The sequence below is a fragment of the Periplaneta americana genome, chromosome 17, assembly GCF_040183065.1.
Source record: "Periplaneta americana isolate PAMFEO1 chromosome 17, P.americana_PAMFEO1_priV1, whole genome shotgun sequence".
NCBI lineage: Eukaryota > Metazoa > Arthropoda > Insecta > Blattodea > Blattidae > Periplaneta > Periplaneta americana.
In genome coordinates, this window is record NC_091133.1 from 91159419 (window position 1) to 91179208 (window position 19790).

At 32.6% G+C, this 19790-nt stretch overlaps 1 protein-coding gene across 5 annotated transcripts in view; it reads right to left on the reverse strand.

Annotated features, from left to right (window-relative positions):
* Positions 1–3501: 3501 nt before the first annotated feature.
* The window catches only part of Pde8 (phosphodiesterase 8), a 770548-nt gene continuing 754259 nt past the window's right edge, over positions 3502–19790 (reverse strand). For all 5 annotated transcript variants that reach the window (XM_069816063.1, XM_069816067.1, XM_069816070.1 and 2 more), the window contains 2 exons: positions 9957–10086; positions 3502–4612 (listed from right to left, as the gene is read on the reverse strand). In XM_069816063.1, the coding sequence (XP_069672164.1) occupies positions 4464–4612; positions 9957–10086 (279 nt within the window). In that variant the 3' untranslated portion in view covers positions 3502–4463. The remainder of the gene's footprint in view (positions 4613–9956; positions 10087–19790) is intronic.

The window sequence follows — 19790 nt, forward strand, 5'->3', positions numbered from 1 at the left end:
AAGTTTGTTGTTTACTCGACAAAAAGAAAAGATAAGCAGGGGAGAATTATACAAAAATATACAGTGTATCAATCAGGATCCAATATACATAAATTAGGCCTACCATACATTAATGAAAAGAAATACAAATATAATTAGAGACAGAATTAATGAAATGTAAGTCACCTGCGTAGCTCAGGCAGTAGCGCGTTTACCTGCTGATACGGAGTTGCTCGGACGTGGGCTCGATTCCCGTTTGGGCTGATTACCTGGTTTGTTTTTTTTCCGAGGTTTTCCCCAACCGTAAAGCGAATGTCAGGTGATGTATGACAAATCCTTGGCCTCGTCTCGCCAAATATCATCTCGCTATCACCAATTCCATCGACGCTAAATAATTCAGTATTTTATACAGCGTCGTTAAGTAACCAAATAAAAAAAATAAAATAAAAAATTAGATCTACTAGATCTGTACATAAGTATATAAAATTAGTGATTATGTTGATGATGATGATGATGGTGATGATGGTGATGGTGATGATACATAAATATAGGGTATTAAAAGAATACCATACTTCAATGAGCTTATGCCTTTTGTCTTATTTTTTTTAAATTCCCACTCATTTATGAAGCAACTACTTAATATGTAGGCCTACTAACCTATACCAAACACAGATTGTCTATTTTACAGAAGAGTCACTCTGATGAATTTCTTTTTTTTTTCTTAAATCCCTATTATGAGGGAAAGCCTTACATGGTGGTTGAACTGTATAGCCTATTTTCCATTAAATTAATCAATTAATTTCCAACATGACGTACCATGTATGTTCAATATAACTTACAAGTTTGACCTTGGATATGTTAGGTGTCCAAAGGTACCTCACATTTACATTCGTCCCAGGTAAAATTGTTCCCTATAATCTTTGGAGTTCACAACAATATTGTTCGAAATTTTATTTTGAGTTACGACACACCTAACTTCAATAAATCTTTGTCATCATTAACGTTTGAAAATAGAACATCAAACTCTTCAGCACAGTTTGAACTGCTTGAATGCTGAAAATAATTTAAACAAACCAACTTTTTGAATGCTCTTCTAAACTGTACTGAAGTAAGATTACGAGTACAAGATTGCCCTCTTATTGGCTTATACTACCAAAAAAAAAGTTTATAAACATTACTGATTTATTCTTCGTGAGGACAAATCAAATTTACTGTCTTTAAATTAAGTTACAGTGATTACAGATTCCTGAGTTAGTACCTATATTATGAAACAAGTTAATGTTATACTTTATTGCATCAGTCAATGTTCGGGAAACAAGTGAAGTGGTGCAACAACTGTGTAACATAATAAACGTGTTTCGTGCGATATCTTTTGTATGGCTATGTAGCATTATAAAACTGTAATATATAGGAGGTAATGCAAATGTTGTTTGATGTTGTCACGGTTTCGTTTTGTTGGTGTTTAAGAAATGTATTAAATTAAATGGTTGAAAGAGTCTCCGTTATCAATATATATTATATTTGGACGACCAGTATTTTACCAGCAGAAGCCCTAAAGTTAGGAAAATTCACAATAGACTTGATTTATTACGACCTCCATCAAATATTAGCCAAGTCTATAATACACAGGTGAAACAAATCAAGCATTATAAAGGATCAAGTGGAGTTAGTATGGGCAAAGAATTATAGAAAAAAAGGAAAAATATTGAGAAAAGCAATCATAGTTGAAATGTTAGATCCACTGCGATTCAAAGTTTCTATTCCCAAATTAAATAAAATTTGGATTCGACATATCATCGGTTAAGACGAAGGGTTTCCTCAGATAATTCATCTTGAGAACAATACTGTGATGTAGTTATTAGTATGAAAATGTAAATATTTTGTAAAAGAAGAAGAATGTAATATTATGAAGAAGGTAATGCATTTAAATTTAATGTTGTCATGGTTTTATGTTGTTTCTGTTGAAGAAATGTAATGAATTGTCATAGTTTTATGTTGTTTCTGTTGAAGAAATGTAATGAATTTAATGGTTTTATGTTGTTTCTGTTGAAGAAATGTAATGAATTGTCATGGTTTTATGTTGTTTCTGTTGAAGAAATGTAATGAATTGTCATGGTTTTATGTTGTTTCTATTGAAGAAATGTAATGAATTGTCATGGTTTTAGGTTGTTTCTGTTGAAGAAATGTAATGAATTTAATGGTTGAAATGGTCTCCAAATGTAATATATTTATAAGAGAAACCATTTCAACCACTAATTCAATACATTTCTTGAACACAAGCAACAAAACGAAACCATGATAACATTAAACATCATTGCATTATCTCCTATATTTTACAAAAACAATTATGAAGAGACTTCACTGATAATCATGAAAATTTTCCATTATACTTTTACTGACTATTGAACTTCTTTAGAATGTATATTTTCATACCCCAAATGAATTAATTTAGTTTAATTCTGATTAGAAAATTGTTTAATTTTTTAACTTTGGATATAAGAAGGCGTGACATTTAAAGAGCTGTCAAAATTATTTTTTCATCAAAAAATATTATTTTAGAAATTTCTGGTAACAAATCTAGTAACTTCTGTTCTCAAGTTGGCTCCCTGAAGTGAATATATGAATGTAACGGAAAATAATTTTATTAGGTATGGTATGTGTTATATAAATTTTCATTTTACTTTCAAATTCATTTTTCCGTAAGTTTACTTTTTTTTTTATTCAATATCACTTTTTTATGCCAAATATTAATCAACCTGGATTAAATTTTATACTGAAAGTATTTTAAGCTAGCTTCATATTTGTAAGCATTTATCTTGTAAGAAATGCTGCTAGTTTATTTTATTAATATTTTTTCACTTTTTAAAACTTCAAAGCAATTTTTCAAATTGAATAAATGTGATATTTCATAAGATATTTGGAATAAGTAAAACACAGTCCATGGTGCGCCGCTTAAAAACTTGTATTAGAACTCATTATGGTCATTTTGAGCACTATCTCTAGAATTATGCAGTCTCTGTAAACAAAGATGTAAAAATAAAGTTGTAATTAGCCAACACTTATGAATTAAAAAGTACCTGTAATTGAAAAATATAGCGAAATTGAGTATATATTTGCATCACTTTCTGTTTGATTTTGGATTTTCTATCCATTCCCCAAAGGCTTCTCACACAATAACATCTTGTATAATGGAACTTATAGAGTAAGTATATCATCTGTAAATTTTAAATATTAAAAATGGCTGTATGGTATGCCATCTGTAAATTTTAAATATTAAAAATGGCTGCATGGTATGCCACCTGTAAATTTTAAATATTAAAAATGGCTGCATGGTATGCCACCTGTAAATTTTAAATATTAAAAATGGCTGCATGGTATGCCATCTGTAAATTTTAAATATTAAAAATGGCTGCATGGTATGCCATCTGTAAATTTTAGACGCAGGCACATGACAATAAAATCTTTTTGTCCTTTAAAGCGAAAGGATGGAGGATTATCTGGAAATAAAACACTGCTGAGAAGTGTAGAATGGATATATCTAACAGTTTATTACCTGTAGTTATTTCATAGTTTCAGGACCAAATTTTGAGATGTCAACATTTATAAAATATCTCTTTGGTTTCACACATAAGCTGTTTATATTAGACAATATGGAGGGCAAAACAGTTTACAAAGAGCATGAAACATTATGTCTAAATGGCGCCATATTAAAATTTGAAAATATTTATTTTATATTATCCAAAGTTAACTTTGTTATTAAATATATAAAATATATTCATAAACTACAATTAAAATTTCTAACAAAATACAACTCCAAACGGGAGGTCAAACTGGCCAGCACTTTCTTCTTACGTTTCGTATAGTTTATGTAGACTAAATGTTTCAATCTCTATGTACAATATTTATACTGGGATCACCATACATGAAGGCCTTCATGAAAAGTAGTTTTAATCGATATTCGTTATAATTAATATGAGCAGAGTGTCTCAGTAAATAGTTCATACAATTTTGTTCATATAGAAAGAAAACATGACACAAAACATCTTTCTTCAGATTATTTTAAGACTTAAAATGTATAATGTTTTTTACACTCACCATATTATGCAAGAATTCTTTAGAAATATAGCTCTTTTTAGAAGAAAAGAGAAACAAAGGATCCATCAAAAAGGACATATAAGACCACTTAAAAGTTGGTGAGTCAGGCAAAATTGGATATTACATGTTACATACACTTAAATATTATTATTTTTGTTTCAAAGGCTAACATTAATGGTAATTATCATTCAAACATCTCTACATTCAGTTATACTTTATACTGTTAGTTGATTTTATTTTTTTTTATTTTTCCATATTAGTCTTGGAAGAACTGACGGCAGTTCCCCAAAATGGCCTATCACATTCATATGTTTCACACACAATTGGAACTCCGTATCACAATAACTTACATTCACACACATATACATAGACACAGAAATTGACATCGATTAGTCAGTCTTTCCAGTCCCAGATGCCTTCATTGTGCGCTGCATGATTATTATGTCTTGTATTCTCTGGATGCCATACTTCTCCTTCTCTTTCCAGAATTTGTAATTGTGCTGCATGTTCTGCAACAATTCCGGCATTTCGATGAACGCTATAAAGGAAAAAAATGTGTGTTCATTATTTAGTCTATGAACTTTTCTTCAGGAAATAAACTTATCGTACACATGCACGACATAATATTAATATAAAGTTAACATACATATACAGACGTGGACAAATTATTAACAGAATTGACGATTTTTATGATAATTCTGTTCACAAAATTTGACTTTTTAATTTAGATTACTGTTGATAATTTTGCATATTTCTATCATTACAATAGACAGAAATATGCAAAAATGTCAACTTTAGTTTAAATTGAAGAGTCAAATTTTGTAAAACTATAAAATAAAAATCTTCAGTTTTGCTAATAATTTGAAAATATCCAAAATGTCAACTGTATTCCAAATTGAAGAATCGAATTTTGTAAAAATATATAATAAAAACCTTCAGTTTTGCTAATAATTTGTAAATATGCAAAAATATCGAATGTAGTCCAAACTGAAGAGTTAAATTTTCTAAAAATATACAATACAAATCTTCAATTTTGCTAATAATTTGGAAATACGCAAAAATGTCAACTGCAGTCTAAATTGAAGAATGATATTTTGTAAAAATATATTGTAAAAATCTTCAATTTTGCCAATAATTTGTCCACGTCTGTATTATATACGTTGAGGGCTGCATTTAGGAGTGGCAAACTGAGCGGAAAATTTTTGGAAACTCGTAAAAAACTTGGGTGAAATGAAACTATATTTGGTATAGAGTATGTTGTTTGCCAATGGGTGATGATATGGCCTTATTATCAAAAGAGTAGATAATACTAAGGGATAAGCAACTGTAGCTAATTGACAGCTGTGAGCAGTATGGGATGAAGACAAATGCCAACAAGACGAAGACCATGGTCATAGGAGTAAAAGTAATGAAGATAAATTTGCGAATTCTAAATAAGACACACTTTTTAAGTGTAGAAAGGCTAAAAAATAGAGAAGTATATTCTTTATAAACTTTGAAAATTACATAGACCTACTCCTTTTTCTAAAAACAGTGTTGACCACTGGAGGATCATTCTGGGTCGTCATTAACAATCCGTAAATAATTCATACGCATCTTTATGTTTTCACTTACTCCAAGACAGCCATTTCCGTTAACTTGTGTGTTGAATATTTGGCCTGTCATTTCAACTGCCCATTTTCATTTGATATTTTGATTTCTAGGGAATCTGTCTCTTCATGACTGAACTTGACTAGACGCCAATGGTCATAAATGAACCAAAGAAATTGTTATTCATAAATGTGTACAATTAAAAAAACGCTTCGATACACACTGCGCAAATAATCAATTTTTATCCATTTCCATGCAGATAAATAACAAGATGTCCACTCGTCTCTGATCTTTTATTTTTTTATTTATATCTCCTTTTATTCTTTATTTATTTGTATTTTATTTCCTTATTTTCTTATTTGTGTATATAGCTACCGATATAGACTGAACATCGTTAGATGCAGTACATAACGTGTCAAAGATGCAGGACTCTCCACTTTTTCCTTCTTCATTTAAGATGGACTATCATTTGAAAGAAGTTCCTAATGTTAACCATATTTCTATATTTACTAACACTGTTTCTCTAAACTAAATTTTCTTGGATGACATACATGGTCTCCTATGTTAAACTCGAGTCATTTCTTAGAATATAATATATCGAGTAAAACAAGTGTACAGCTTCAAATACTTGGGGTGTACTATAAGCAGTAACATGAGCCTGCTAATGTCAGGAAGTCAAGAGGAGGATAGTAATGGTAAAGGAAGCTTCTAATAGAAAAAGGAGCATCTTCTGCGAACCTCTGGAAAAATAACTAAGAAAGAGAATGGTGAAGTGCTTTGTGTGAAGTGTAGTATTGTAAGGGAAAGAAACATAGACATCACGACGAAGTGAAGGGAAGCGACTAGAAGCACTTGAAAAGTGATTATGGAGAAGAATGGAGCGTCCGCTTCATTTGTAATGTTCGATACTATGATCATATCTCACCTTCTTTCGAGAAGTTATCATGGCTTAGGTTACATGACAGGAGAAATCTGCACTCACTTTCTCTCCTATATCGAATTATGCACACTTCATCCCCCTATTATTTATTCGCTCGTTTTCATACTCTCTCTCGCTATCATAATATTAATACTCGATCACAACGCGATAACACGCTAGAAATTCCACTTCACACATCATCTCTGTATTCCTCATCTTTCACTGTTGCTACCTCTCGTCACTGGAACTCTCTGCCGCCTGAAGTCAAGGGCTGCCGAACATTGAAATCTTTCAAATCCAAGTTAGAAAACTATCTTATTACGAGTTGCCAAACTAACTTACTATTATGACAAGTGTTGTATCGCATGTTTCCAAGTATTCACATTTTTTTTATGTTCTGTGATATTGGACTTATTTTATATTTTTGTTTTCATATTTTCCGATAATGGTATATCTCCAATGTGATAAGTTGAGCTATATATAATCATAATTTTCCTTACTGTGTATACTTAAAAATATTGTATTCACTGTAGGCCTATGCTTTGTACTGCACTATTTTATTACTACTATTAGTATTATTATTAATATGATTATTATTGTTATTATCATTATTATTATTACTATTCTTATTTTTATCATTATTATTATTATTATTATTATTATTATTATTATTATCAATAATTGTCTTATTTTTTATACTTTGTATGCCTCATTTATTTTGACCCGCTGTTCACATTTTATTATGCTTTTTTCTTTCTTTCTGTATGTTATATATTATGTCTGATTTCTTCTTACTTGTTGTTTACATTTTATTATTATTATTATCTTATTCAGTTTTGTGTGTAAAATTGTAGTGTACTTTGTAAATTTGTAGTGTTTTTGTAACGCAGTTTTTACTCCTGGTTGAGTGTAAGAGAAGGCCGTATGGCCTTAACTCTGCCAGGTTAAATAAATTATTATTATTATTATTATTATTATTATTATTATTATTATTATTATTATTATTATTATTATTATTAAATGGACAAAGAGAATAAGACACGAAGCTATTTTGGAAAGAGTGGATGAAGAAAGAATAATGCTGAAACTGATCAGAAAGAGAAAAAGGAATATTGGTTGGGTCACTGGCTGAGAAGAGACTGCCTACTGAAGGATGCACTGGAAGGAATGGTGAACGGGAGAAGAGTTTGGGGCTTAAGATATCAAATACAGTGGAACCTCGATGCATCGTTCCCGTTATCGTCGTTTTCCCGCCTTTTTCGTCCGCTTTTTTTGGTCCCGAAAATAGACCCATATAAATAACGTTATTTTTTCCCGGTTCCATCGTTCCTCGAACTATCGTTTTATTGCATCGATCGTTGCGAAATCACGGTCCCGATCGCCATATTTTCCCGCATGGATAGTTTTCTTTTACTTTGAAAGGGCGAACTTTTTGCTCTCCATTATTATCTTTGAAGCAAGAGGATACAGGAGATTGCGATCCGGAGACTGTGTCAAACTTTGCGGAGAAACGTAAAATGTATTACGCCGCCATGATACGTGACGTGATTCGTCACCTTAGTGCAGCGCGCGAATTCTCCACGTGTGTTTGGTATAGTCTGCTGATGCGGAAATTCTGTGCAATGAAGACGTATTAGATTCTGAAAAGAAATGCAATTTTATAGTAACGTATTGATTAATCATATTTTTCCACACAAAAACGATGTGGAGGTGTATAAATACTTGATACAGTATTATTATGGAATACATTACGCATTCGTCTTACCTAATGAGATTTGTCGTCTTAATACTGCAAATTGTTGTGCTACAACACAGATGCTGATCTCCACAGTGGTAAGACGTGTTTCTGTACATTGTTTATGTTCAGTACAAGTTTACATGCTTAGAAACGTACAGGAGAAATATCTTTGTAGGGTTACTAAAGAGCTAGACAAGTTCCGACATTATTTTTATGCGTATATTATAGGCCTAATTTGTGATGCAGGTTCTAGTTGCATGTAATGCAATAGTATGGGCTAATGGAACCCCGCCTGCTTGGGAATGGATTTATGGTAATACATATCTGCATTCTGAACTTATCACGAATCTGCGTTCATGATTTTCTCATACTTCATTTCTGTCTAAATTATGCATCGATTAAGTGGGTATTCCCAGTTAAATTATCTAGAGAACAGTGGGATATATTCATAACTCTGTTGCGTCTATTATACACCTAAATACGGTAATTTTTTATGCTTTCCCGGTATTATCGTTTTCCCGTATTTATCGTTTTTATTCCTTGTTCCCCCAAAAAACGATGGATCGAGGTTTCACTGTAATAGTTGACATTAAGATATATGGATCATAATGCGGAGACTAAGAAGAAGGCAGAAAATAGGAAAGAATGGAGAATGCTGGGTTTGCAGCGAAAGACTTACACTTGAGCAGAACACTATGAATGAATGAATGAATGAATGAATGAATGATTGTCCAGACTCAAGGTCTGCTTGTTTATACTAAATTAGTGTGACGATTCACAATGCAAGGGAATAAAAAATATTTACATGTCTAGTAATTGAAAGTAATAAAATTCTCTCATAAATTTTCCATTTTCCAGTAATACACTGCTGATAACTATGGAAACAAGATACATTTTAAATACTTTTATTTATATTATAAAATCACACTCTTCCAAAACCTATAATATTATAAATTAAATTTATGATTTCTAATATAAGCTAAATTAATTTTAAATGGGATGTTCGTTCAACAGCTTTCGAAATACATCTCCTTTATATTGTAATACTACTAAACTCTTCTGTGGTATGCTATATAGCTGTGGTCGTCAGCACTCGCTGAAATTGGTAAAGGGTAAAGAGTGCAAAGTAATATGCTCCGTCATGCAGAAGGGAGACGTAGAAATCATACCCGCCAGCAGCCACGGATGCACGCCAATGCAACGTCTTTATTCGCGGATAAGAAACGCTATCCCGAGGGTGCAGTGTGCTGATGACCGTTGCTAAATAGCATCAAAATCAAACACAGTCTCTGTTTGCCAGTACGCATAAAGATGTGGATCTAAGCTTTTCGTGTAGCGCCAAATTGCCATTACAAGTACTACTAATAATGTTGAAGATGTATTTTAAATAATAATTTGATAAAAAAAACTATGTAAATAAATGTTAACTAATTCAGTATTGAAATAATGGAATTTATATTGCAATCTAATCGATAAAATTAAACATGGTGTACGTTTACATGTTTGATGGAAATTAATATTCCTAAGATTCTTTTAAAATTGCTAGGCCGAAATGCATGACACATTTTTATGCACTGACTTTGTGTTCTAGGAGGCACTGTTGCATGTAAATGCAATGACTATAAATAAACATACCTTCCCACGTTTCAAACATGTCATTGATGATGAAATCCATAAATCCGATTTGGGACTTGGGTATTGAGCACGTAGCGCGGTCAAACAGGGGCATCACAACTGGTAGATGGTTAGCCTTCTCTTCGTCAGTCTGTGAAAGAAAAGGTGAAATGTACACATTTGAGGTTTATAATGTCAACAGCTTTTCCGCCACTTATTAAACACAAATATACTCAATAAATAAAAATTAATGACAAAAACACTTTTTAGGGTATATATGTAGGGCCATGATGCGCTAAATAATTACCTTATTATTATTATTATTATTATTATTATTATTATTATTATTATTATTATTATCATCATTATTATTGTTGTTGTTCTTGTTGTTGTTGTAATGCTGTGAGCAACGACTATGCAACAACACGCTCTAACGGAAGACGTGGTAGGTAGGGGATTTTGGGTGGGAACATCTACAAAGTTCCCATATTCATCTCAGTAATTTCCAAGATTCGTTATACGGACTTGTGATGTCATGGAAGATCAGTGACAGGTTAGGTTTGGTTTGTTGAGGTTTTGGTATCCCTACAAAAAATTAAATATTTAAGGCATACCAAAAATCTCAACAAACCAAACCTAACCTGTCACTGATCCTTGATGATGTTACTGAACATTATCAGTATGCAACGAATATTGGAAATTACTAGAATATATAATATAATTATTAATATACAGGATATCGTTTAATAAAAACTGTAACCTTAACCAGCTTTTACATGTATAATTTCATGTAGTCCTTATGGACTTCTTGTGACACTGGAAACACCGTAAAGCGTTTTCTCTCGTATTTAAGAATTACTTTTAATGCGCGATAGATTATTTGCTACAAGGTCATTGATGTCATTGGCAGTCACAACACTCCGTACGAGTTTTACAGGCCCGCACACACTGCTCTGGGTTTTAACTCAGCTGATAGCCTACAAGGTATCGCCAGCGAATAGGGATTATAAAGAATGGACACTTCGCGTCGGTACCTTTGATGTAGCTGAACTGATTTCAATGACCTTCAAGCCAGCTAGAGCGTCAGATTCTGCCTTCTCCCTAGAGTTGGCGCTAACACCACACCAGCTAGCAGTCGACACAGCGGAAATATAACACATACAATTAATACATCTAGGTACATTATATACTCAAATAAAATAAATTGGATCCATAAAATAATAAATCCTTCATTAACTGTAATGTCTAGACTCTAGAGTTCCTTTACAATGAGAGTTGAGACGTTGACCCCAACAACAATTAAAATATGTAATGATTTGATAGCGCTGAAAATGGAAAAACAAAACTCTTACGAGAAGTAAAACCATATACCTATATTATATTATATACAAATATTAAACGAATTCGATCTTAATTTTATAATGTATTATATTATTTTATAATGTAATTTATGATATCTGATATATAAAATATTATTATTACAACTAGTTTGTCACTGAGAAATAAGGAAAAGCTGTTAATTTGAATTTATTTGAAGCAAAGCGTTACTGGATTATGCAATAAGGTAGGCGATGTTTGAATCCTGTGCCTTAATTCTATTCCCAATTATTAACCTAGCGTATGCTCGATTACACTACCTCTAGCGCTTGAAAGTGGAACTAGCCGCTGGCGCACAGAGAAACAAAACACAGGCAAATTAGCTCAGTGTCCATTCTTTATAATCCCTATTCGCTGGTATCGCGTTTTAGTTTCATAACATCACAAGGATGATGACTGTTAACCAAGTTGCTAAGGTATAAACATTTGCTGTATAATTTGATTTTCTACATTTCCGTTTACTTTCACTGTCTTATTAATTTAGAATGAAAAGCGAATTTGTAAATGTGTATAAATAATATACCGTATCTCAATAATATATGTATGAATAATACAGCTGACCGCTTATAACAGCTGATAATCTAAACACAATATTTACTCACGAACACCCGCTCGAAAATCGGTTCCGAACAATTGGCCATAGAAAATTGGTAACTGGGACAATTGGCCACAGAAAATTGATAACAGGGACAATTTGCCACACCGTCCATTATCCGAAAATGGGACCGTAACAATTTATTTAAATGTGAATTGGTGGCAAATATGATAAGTTTCACGTTGTCCTCCGATTCAAAATACAACAACCACCTTTCTCCTTGTACGGTCTTAGTGTATCTGTCGGCTATAACGTTCAGTTCGTCAATATTCCTTGGTGCAGCTTCCTGGCACGGCGCACAGTTCTTTAATAGATGGTTTCTTCGGTAGATTCACATTGGCTTCGCTTGCAATACGCTGTAACTCATTTTGAATAATGACAGACGTTGGATCTCGGGAAGTTCCCGCCCTTGCCTTCATGTTCTCTACACATTCCTTTTTTCCTTAATCCTTCCCCAGTCTGCAGAATGATTCTTGTGTTCAGACGGTTCTTTGACGACACTGCTTCCATCTTCTGATAAGTGACTGTTGCATTACACCCGCCACGCATGTCACAGCGCCAAACAACTCCATTCTTATTTTCTCTAAGTCTCGTGTACATGCACCCCAGATATATTAATTTGTCAGAACCTCTTTCTGATTTTGTGAAGCGAATTTCTTCCGTCATAGTTCCTAATTAGTTTACAGCTTCTGGATTTGTATTGTGTTACCATAGAAATATATTATAAATTGTTGCGAATTTGAGTATCGCCTTGAATTTTAATGTGTGGCTAATTGTCTTTGATACGAATTTCAATTATGTGGCGAGTTGCCTCTGTGGCCGGTTGTCCCCAAGCCCTCGAAAATATAAGGATTTAGTCGAGAATATTTTATTCGGCTTCTACGAGGAACACTGATCAATTTCTGGGAAATATGCTTACGTAATAGAACTATGTTTAAGATCGCAGCACATATGCAGAACTTCTATCAAATTCTAAAAGTCGAGTTACAAAATAGCAAAATAGCATAGTACGTGTAAACAACATAGATAAAGGTTAAAAGTTATGTTTTATGTAACGACGCTCGCAACTGCCGAGGTTATATCAGCGTCGCAAAAGTTCTTTTACATGCCAGTAAATCTACTGATATGAGCCTGTCGCATTTAAGCACACTTAAACGCCATCGACCTGGCCCGGGATCGAACCCGCAACCTCGGGCATAGAAGACCAGCGCTATACCAACTGTGCCAACAAGGCCGACAACACCGATAAAAAATGTTCGATACTGTGATGAATTTACATTACATATTACAGTCATTAAAATCGGTTAGGTTGAGTCCTGGAATAAGATTATTGATTACCTACCTGACTTTAGAAACGATCATTATTCATTACAAATCGGTACACTGGCGTTCAAAGAAATCTGACCTACAATTTTATCATCGTGTAAGCGAACTATCTAACCACGGAATAAATCAAAATCAAAGACGTAACAAATTGAAAAACTTTAAAATAATTCCCCTAGTCTACAATTGATGACACTATTATTGAGACAGGGAAAAAGTGTTGTGGAAAATGTTTATACAGATTTATTATAAATATTATTCTCATAATTGACAGTATCAGCGGTTTGCCGCCAAACTTAGTGCTTTTTACAATAATTAGAGGGGAATGTAATTTTGAATTTTATAATGCGGGTATATTTATGTACACTGGCGTTCAAAGATATTTGACCTACGATTTTATGATCCTGTAAGCGAACTTTCAACCACGGAATAAGTCAGAACTAAAGATATAAAAAAAAAAAATTGACAAACTTTGAAAGAGTTTCGCTAGTTCTCAATAGGTGGCACCATTATTAGGAACCGTTAAAAACAGCCAGGAAAAAGATTATGTAGATTAAGCATAAATTATTCCTCTAATATACAATAAGAGCGGTTTCCAGCCAAACTCAGTGTTATTTTACAATCAATAGAGTGGGATGAAAATTTGATTTCTATAACATGGGTATATTTATCTACGACTGGCAACAGTGACTATTATGTATGACTTGAGGCTTTCCCAGAGTTTGATATAGAATAACTCTTCTCGGGTTCTCAGCCAGGTGAGTTGGAGATTAGCTTCCAAGCTTTCGACGGCTAGCTCTGCCATCTTCTTCAGGGATGAAGTCAACCCGAGAAGAGTTATTCTAGTGATAATTATGTTATGTTTTATTTAACGACGCTCGCAACTGCAGAGGTTATATCAGCGTCGCCGGATGTGCCGGAATTTTGTCCCGCAGGAGTTCTTTTACATGCCAGTAAATCTACTGACATGAGCCTGTCGCATTTAAGCACACTTAAATGCCATCGACCTGACCCGGGATCGAACCCGCAACCTTGGGCATAGAAGGCCAGCGCTATACCAACTTGCCAACCAGGTCGACAGTGACTATGAGATTTGCCATCTGTTCATAGAAGTAACAACTAAAGAATCCACACTTATACCACAGTCTACTATATACAGTCACGAAGCTTGAGTTTTGAGGGTGCTAGAAACAATAGACTGTGACGGTACTATTTTGCATTGCCTGTAATGAGGCGATATTAGCGATCCTAGTGGTGAGCAACTATCTAATATTTGCATATTTACTACGTATTGAGCTTCGCGACTGTATATAGTAGACTGTGCTTATACCAACAAATTCTTCTCACCTACTAGTAGACATTAGTTAAGCACAATAATAATTATCCAACTAACCATATGCCACCCTTCAGATTCTTTATAAGGCAAGGGTCCTAAGTAAAGGACCTGTTACTTAATCTCCCACAGCTCATTTATAATCTTTTCGCTGTAAGAAAAATCCTAATGTAAATAATAGCACGTGACTGAAGTGAGGCTTCATTGGCTACTGTTTGGCGCCATAGATTCTCAGTACGTGTTCTCGCCTACTGGTGTACATTCTGTTTCATGTTAAACATTTTCCGTTACTCATCAAGTAGGCCTAACCTCACTACTATGCATTCGTTTGCTTAGGAAACATTTACTTTATAATTGCTGTATTAAATTATTTTTAAGTCTCATGTCTTCACAATGGACAGTTGAGGATGCAAAAGACATACTTCAGTACCACGTGCTTAAGTGAACAACTACGAGGTCAAGTGACGCCAGCTTGTTACAAGAACAGACTACTTCGGTATTACAGTTGGTATTCATTCGCGTACATAACAAAATATAAAAGTAGTGTTTCTTTTACATAGCATTTTACATATGAGTAAAGTTAAATGTTTAATCGTATTTAACAACTAGAATTCAATGTTTTATTTTCAAATAATAAAAGATTGTGGTTTCCAAATAAGAACTATATTTTCCTGCGTCATGTGAGTGTTTGGACTGGGAGCCAATCACGGGTATGACAGTAACGTGCTTATGTTTACATCAGGATTTTTCTTACAGCGAAAACAGTATAGAGAGAGAGAGAGACCAACAAATTATCGATCACTATCGATTAGTGTTAGATATCTTTGAACGTCAGTGTACTACAGTATTGGCTACAATGACTGTACACTTGCATTCAAAGATACCTGAGCCCTGCTAATCGAGAGTGATAGATAATTTGTTCGGGTGAAGAACGCAAAGACAAAAAGAAAAATAAGCAAACGTATGTCAAGTGTACAGTAGTTCGCTAAAAATTTTAACTGCAACTTTTTATCAAATATTTTGAAGATTTTTTCTCTGTATTTGCGACCGATACGTTGAGATCTGAAAGGAGTCACCTAAGTTAGTCAGGTATTAGGTCGTGACAGCAGCGGTGTTCAGTGAGGCGGTGATAGTTTAGGAACGAGCTATTCGTTTGAGCTCCTGCCCCAGGGAACATTCGCAGTATAATTGATTGAACACGCCAGCCTGTGTCACAAAGCTTGATACGGACACAAGCATGTCATCGCCTTAAGGCAGAGGTTCACAAACCGTGATCCATGAAGCCACTGATTGTTTCTAGTAACGTTATTTGATTACTTCCGATTTGATTACGTACCGAAACTCGTCTAATATATAGGTACATTCAATTACCAGTATTATTATTATTATTATTATTATTATTATTATTATTATTATTATTATTATTATTATTATTATTATTAATTCAGTCGCTAAATGGTCGGAAGACAATGGTATGACAATTAACGTATCCAAAACTAATGTAATAACCTTTTCTAGAAAAACTTCTTCACTGAAATTTAATTATTATCTAAATAATGTACTAATTAACAGAACGGATTGCGTAAAAGATTTGGGAATATTCTTTGACAGTAAATTGTATTTTCATAGTCACGTTGATTACATTTACAATCACGCAATCAGAATGCTAGGAATAATACGGTCAATAACTTATTCTTTTTCCACGCCCGATTCTCTCTTAATGCTATACTATACATTGGTGCGATCGAAACTCGAATATGCATATGTAGTTTGGAACTCGATTACAACTACGGACTCGGCTAAATTAGAAAATATACAAAGAAAATTTATATCCTTATGTTCATTCAGATTTCTGCCCATTAATTCCGGGTATAGTTATGAGAGAAAATGTGAATATTTTAATTGTCAAAATCTATATGCTAGACACCATGAGCTAGATTATCTGTTCTTTTGTAAAGTCCTCAAAGGTGATATATCCTGTGACTCTTTCTTAAACAATATTACCTTACGTATTCCAACAAAAGATATGAGAGCCCACAAACTTTTCTATATTAGAAATTCGAAATTTCTTTCACCAGTCTCCAGATGCATTAAAAATGCCAACATGCATGGCTGCGAATTCGATCCCTTCAATGTATAGACTTAGTTTGCTCTTGGCAACGATTTATCATTTATGTATTCTTTTAGGCATTATACTCAATTAACATTCTCTCATAGTATTCTTAGTTACCCATTCATCGTCATTATTGTAATTGTAATTATATTTATGTGTAATAATTATTTTTGTTTTATGTTTTTGTTATATTTGTGCTGAACTGTAATTGGCCACTGGCTTTTGTACAGCACATTAAATAAATAAATAAATAAATAAATAAATAAATAAATAAATAAATAAATAAATAAATTATTATTATTAACTTGACTTGTAAAGAGGAATAAGTTGTCTCATTCGCTGATGACTTAAAATCTTCTAATCATTAAGACATAGGGTTAATAGTAGTAGTAGGGTTTAAGAAGGGCGCGTCAGCTACTATGGCTATTTGCGCCCTTATCTAAAATTCTTAATGTAACAAATATATAAATAATATAATAATCAGAGTGCTAAAAGAACTAAAAAGCGTTGTCACGATAAAACGAGGCACACCATAGGGTTAAGGTTGGTAATATTGTGATACTAATAATATTATGGTAGTACTTTTTGAGAATTTTTTTTACAATTTTACTGAGCGAGGGAAGAACCGCTTTTCTGCAGAAACTGTCCAAGAACATTCCCTTAATACGTTGACGCAAAAAACCGATCTTCCTCTTACTCAGTAAGATTGTAAAAAATTCTCAAAAAGAACTATCACAATATTATTAGTATCACAATATTACCAACCTTTACCCTACATCCTTTATCATAAGAACGCCTTACGCTTTTTATCTACTCAAGGTCCTTAAAAATATAAATTAATATCTAAATTATTGTTCGTTTGCGTGTCAATGTGAAACAAATTTTTTAATCGCCTTACCCGAAGAATTAGACTATGAATACTACTAGTTCATGTAGTAAGATTTATGATCTTTGTGCGATACCTTAAACTTATAAATAGCATTGTGTTTTAAGTATGTAAGTAGTTAACTATTTAATATACATTTCCTTGATATCGATTCACTTGATAATACTTAATTATTCAAAATGTAATAAAAGTTTAGAAATTAACACTCTTTAAAAATTGACTTTGTTAAAATAGTTTTAAAAAGTTAATATACTATTAGTCTATAATATCAAGGTAGGTTATATTACCTTCTTAAAGATATTTTAACATAGTGCAGTTTTTGAAGTGCTTTAATTTTTTAACTTTCATCATATTTTAAACTACCGGTACTTATTATAGGTCTATGTGTTTTATGTACAAAATATATGAAATTATCATTATTATTATTATTATTATTATTATTATTATTATTATTATCATTATTATTATCATTATCATTATTATTATTATTATTATTATTATTATTATTATTATTATTATTATTATTATTATTATTATATGCAGGATGCGACTGGAGAAAGCTGGATTTGCAGTCAAAGACCTGCCCTTGGGGAGAACACTGACTTATTCCTCGTGTGAGAAGATATTTGGGAAATCCATGCAAGAGACGGAAGGAGACCATAACGAGTCACTAGGCCCAACACGGAAATCATAGGGAAATTGATAGAAGAATATTGAAAGCGGGCATTACAGATAAATTTCGTGAAAACTGAAAAATGAAAGAAATAAAATAAAGAAAATGTAAGATAAATAAGAAATAGAAGAAGGACTGATGAGAAATGAGAAAGTAGAAATAGGGGCAGAAAAAATAGAGGGATAAAGAATGTTGGAATATGGAAAAACATATAAGAAAGAAGTGAAAAATAATAGAACGTTGGTGATATGCTACTGAAAATATTCGAATTTTGACAAATTATAACGGGCAAGATTCAAAATAAATTATATCATTTTTTTTCGCGTAAAAAATGTATTGTTTCATGAAAATTTTATCTCCATATCTTAATTATAAGTATACTTGTATACAATTGCTAGAAGTTGTGTTAATGTACGAGTTATATGTAACCAAAACTCAATTATTAAAAAAATTTTACGTTTTCAACAAGTATTAATTTTATTTCTCACTGTTCAAAGCTAGACTGATGAAACTTCGCATACTTATTCATTAATATCTCTGTTGTGAAATATAGCATTCAGCATAGTTTTATTGCTACAAAATTATACGTAAAGCAGTAGGCTATTATCTTTTATGCTCGACCATGCCGAAATGTAGTAATTATGCACCTGGTAGTAGCCCTTTAATGCAACTCATTAAAGTACACCCATTCATTATAATTCAGTTGTTCAGCCAATGAGAAATCACCATTGTACCATTATAAAACCGCAAGTATCGATTATTCTCGGATATGCAATCGAAAGACAATTAGCGAAAAGTCACGGAGGCTGGAAATCCAATACTGTCGCAGAAGGTTATGTTCTGTTACTATAATAATTAGCGTTAATTGTAAATAATATTCAAATAAATTCAATTTGTCATCTCGTTTTTCAATTCTAAATCAATTTCCAGGTTATATCAAGACTAATGCTCATGTTATTCTCTACATTATATCAAGGTCAATGACATTCGTGCCTCGGAAAAAACCAATACTTTCGCGTCTGCGCACATCTCACAATTCAGGTCAGTTCCACTCCTCACTTACATAACCATAACATGAATACTTATGAATAATTTCAAGTTAGAAATATGGTCGAGCATAAAAAGTCGTATGAAACTTACCTATAATGGTAATCAAGATGCTCGTATGGTAATTAAGACGCTCGTATGAAAATTATGAAACTCGCTTGCGCTCGTTTCATAAACAAACGTACTCGCGTCTTAATTACTACCATTATAGGCTCGTTGTATAATACACTATTATTAATGTTTGAATATTGAAGAAATTACACATATTTTTTCACTTTTTTATAAATAGGAATTTCACTAAGAAAATTAAAAAAAATAAGTTTAATTTTTCTAAAAGTGTTTATGAGAGAAAATCGAAATTTATGTGTGACTGTGATATGATATGCATATTCAGTAAAAATTTCAATTCTCTAGCTCAAAAAATGTGTATTTCAGAAAGTTCAGTAGTGCATAGCCTTAAGGGAAGAGGATAGCACTATGACGTGAGTGGTCAGCATCACACTCCGAC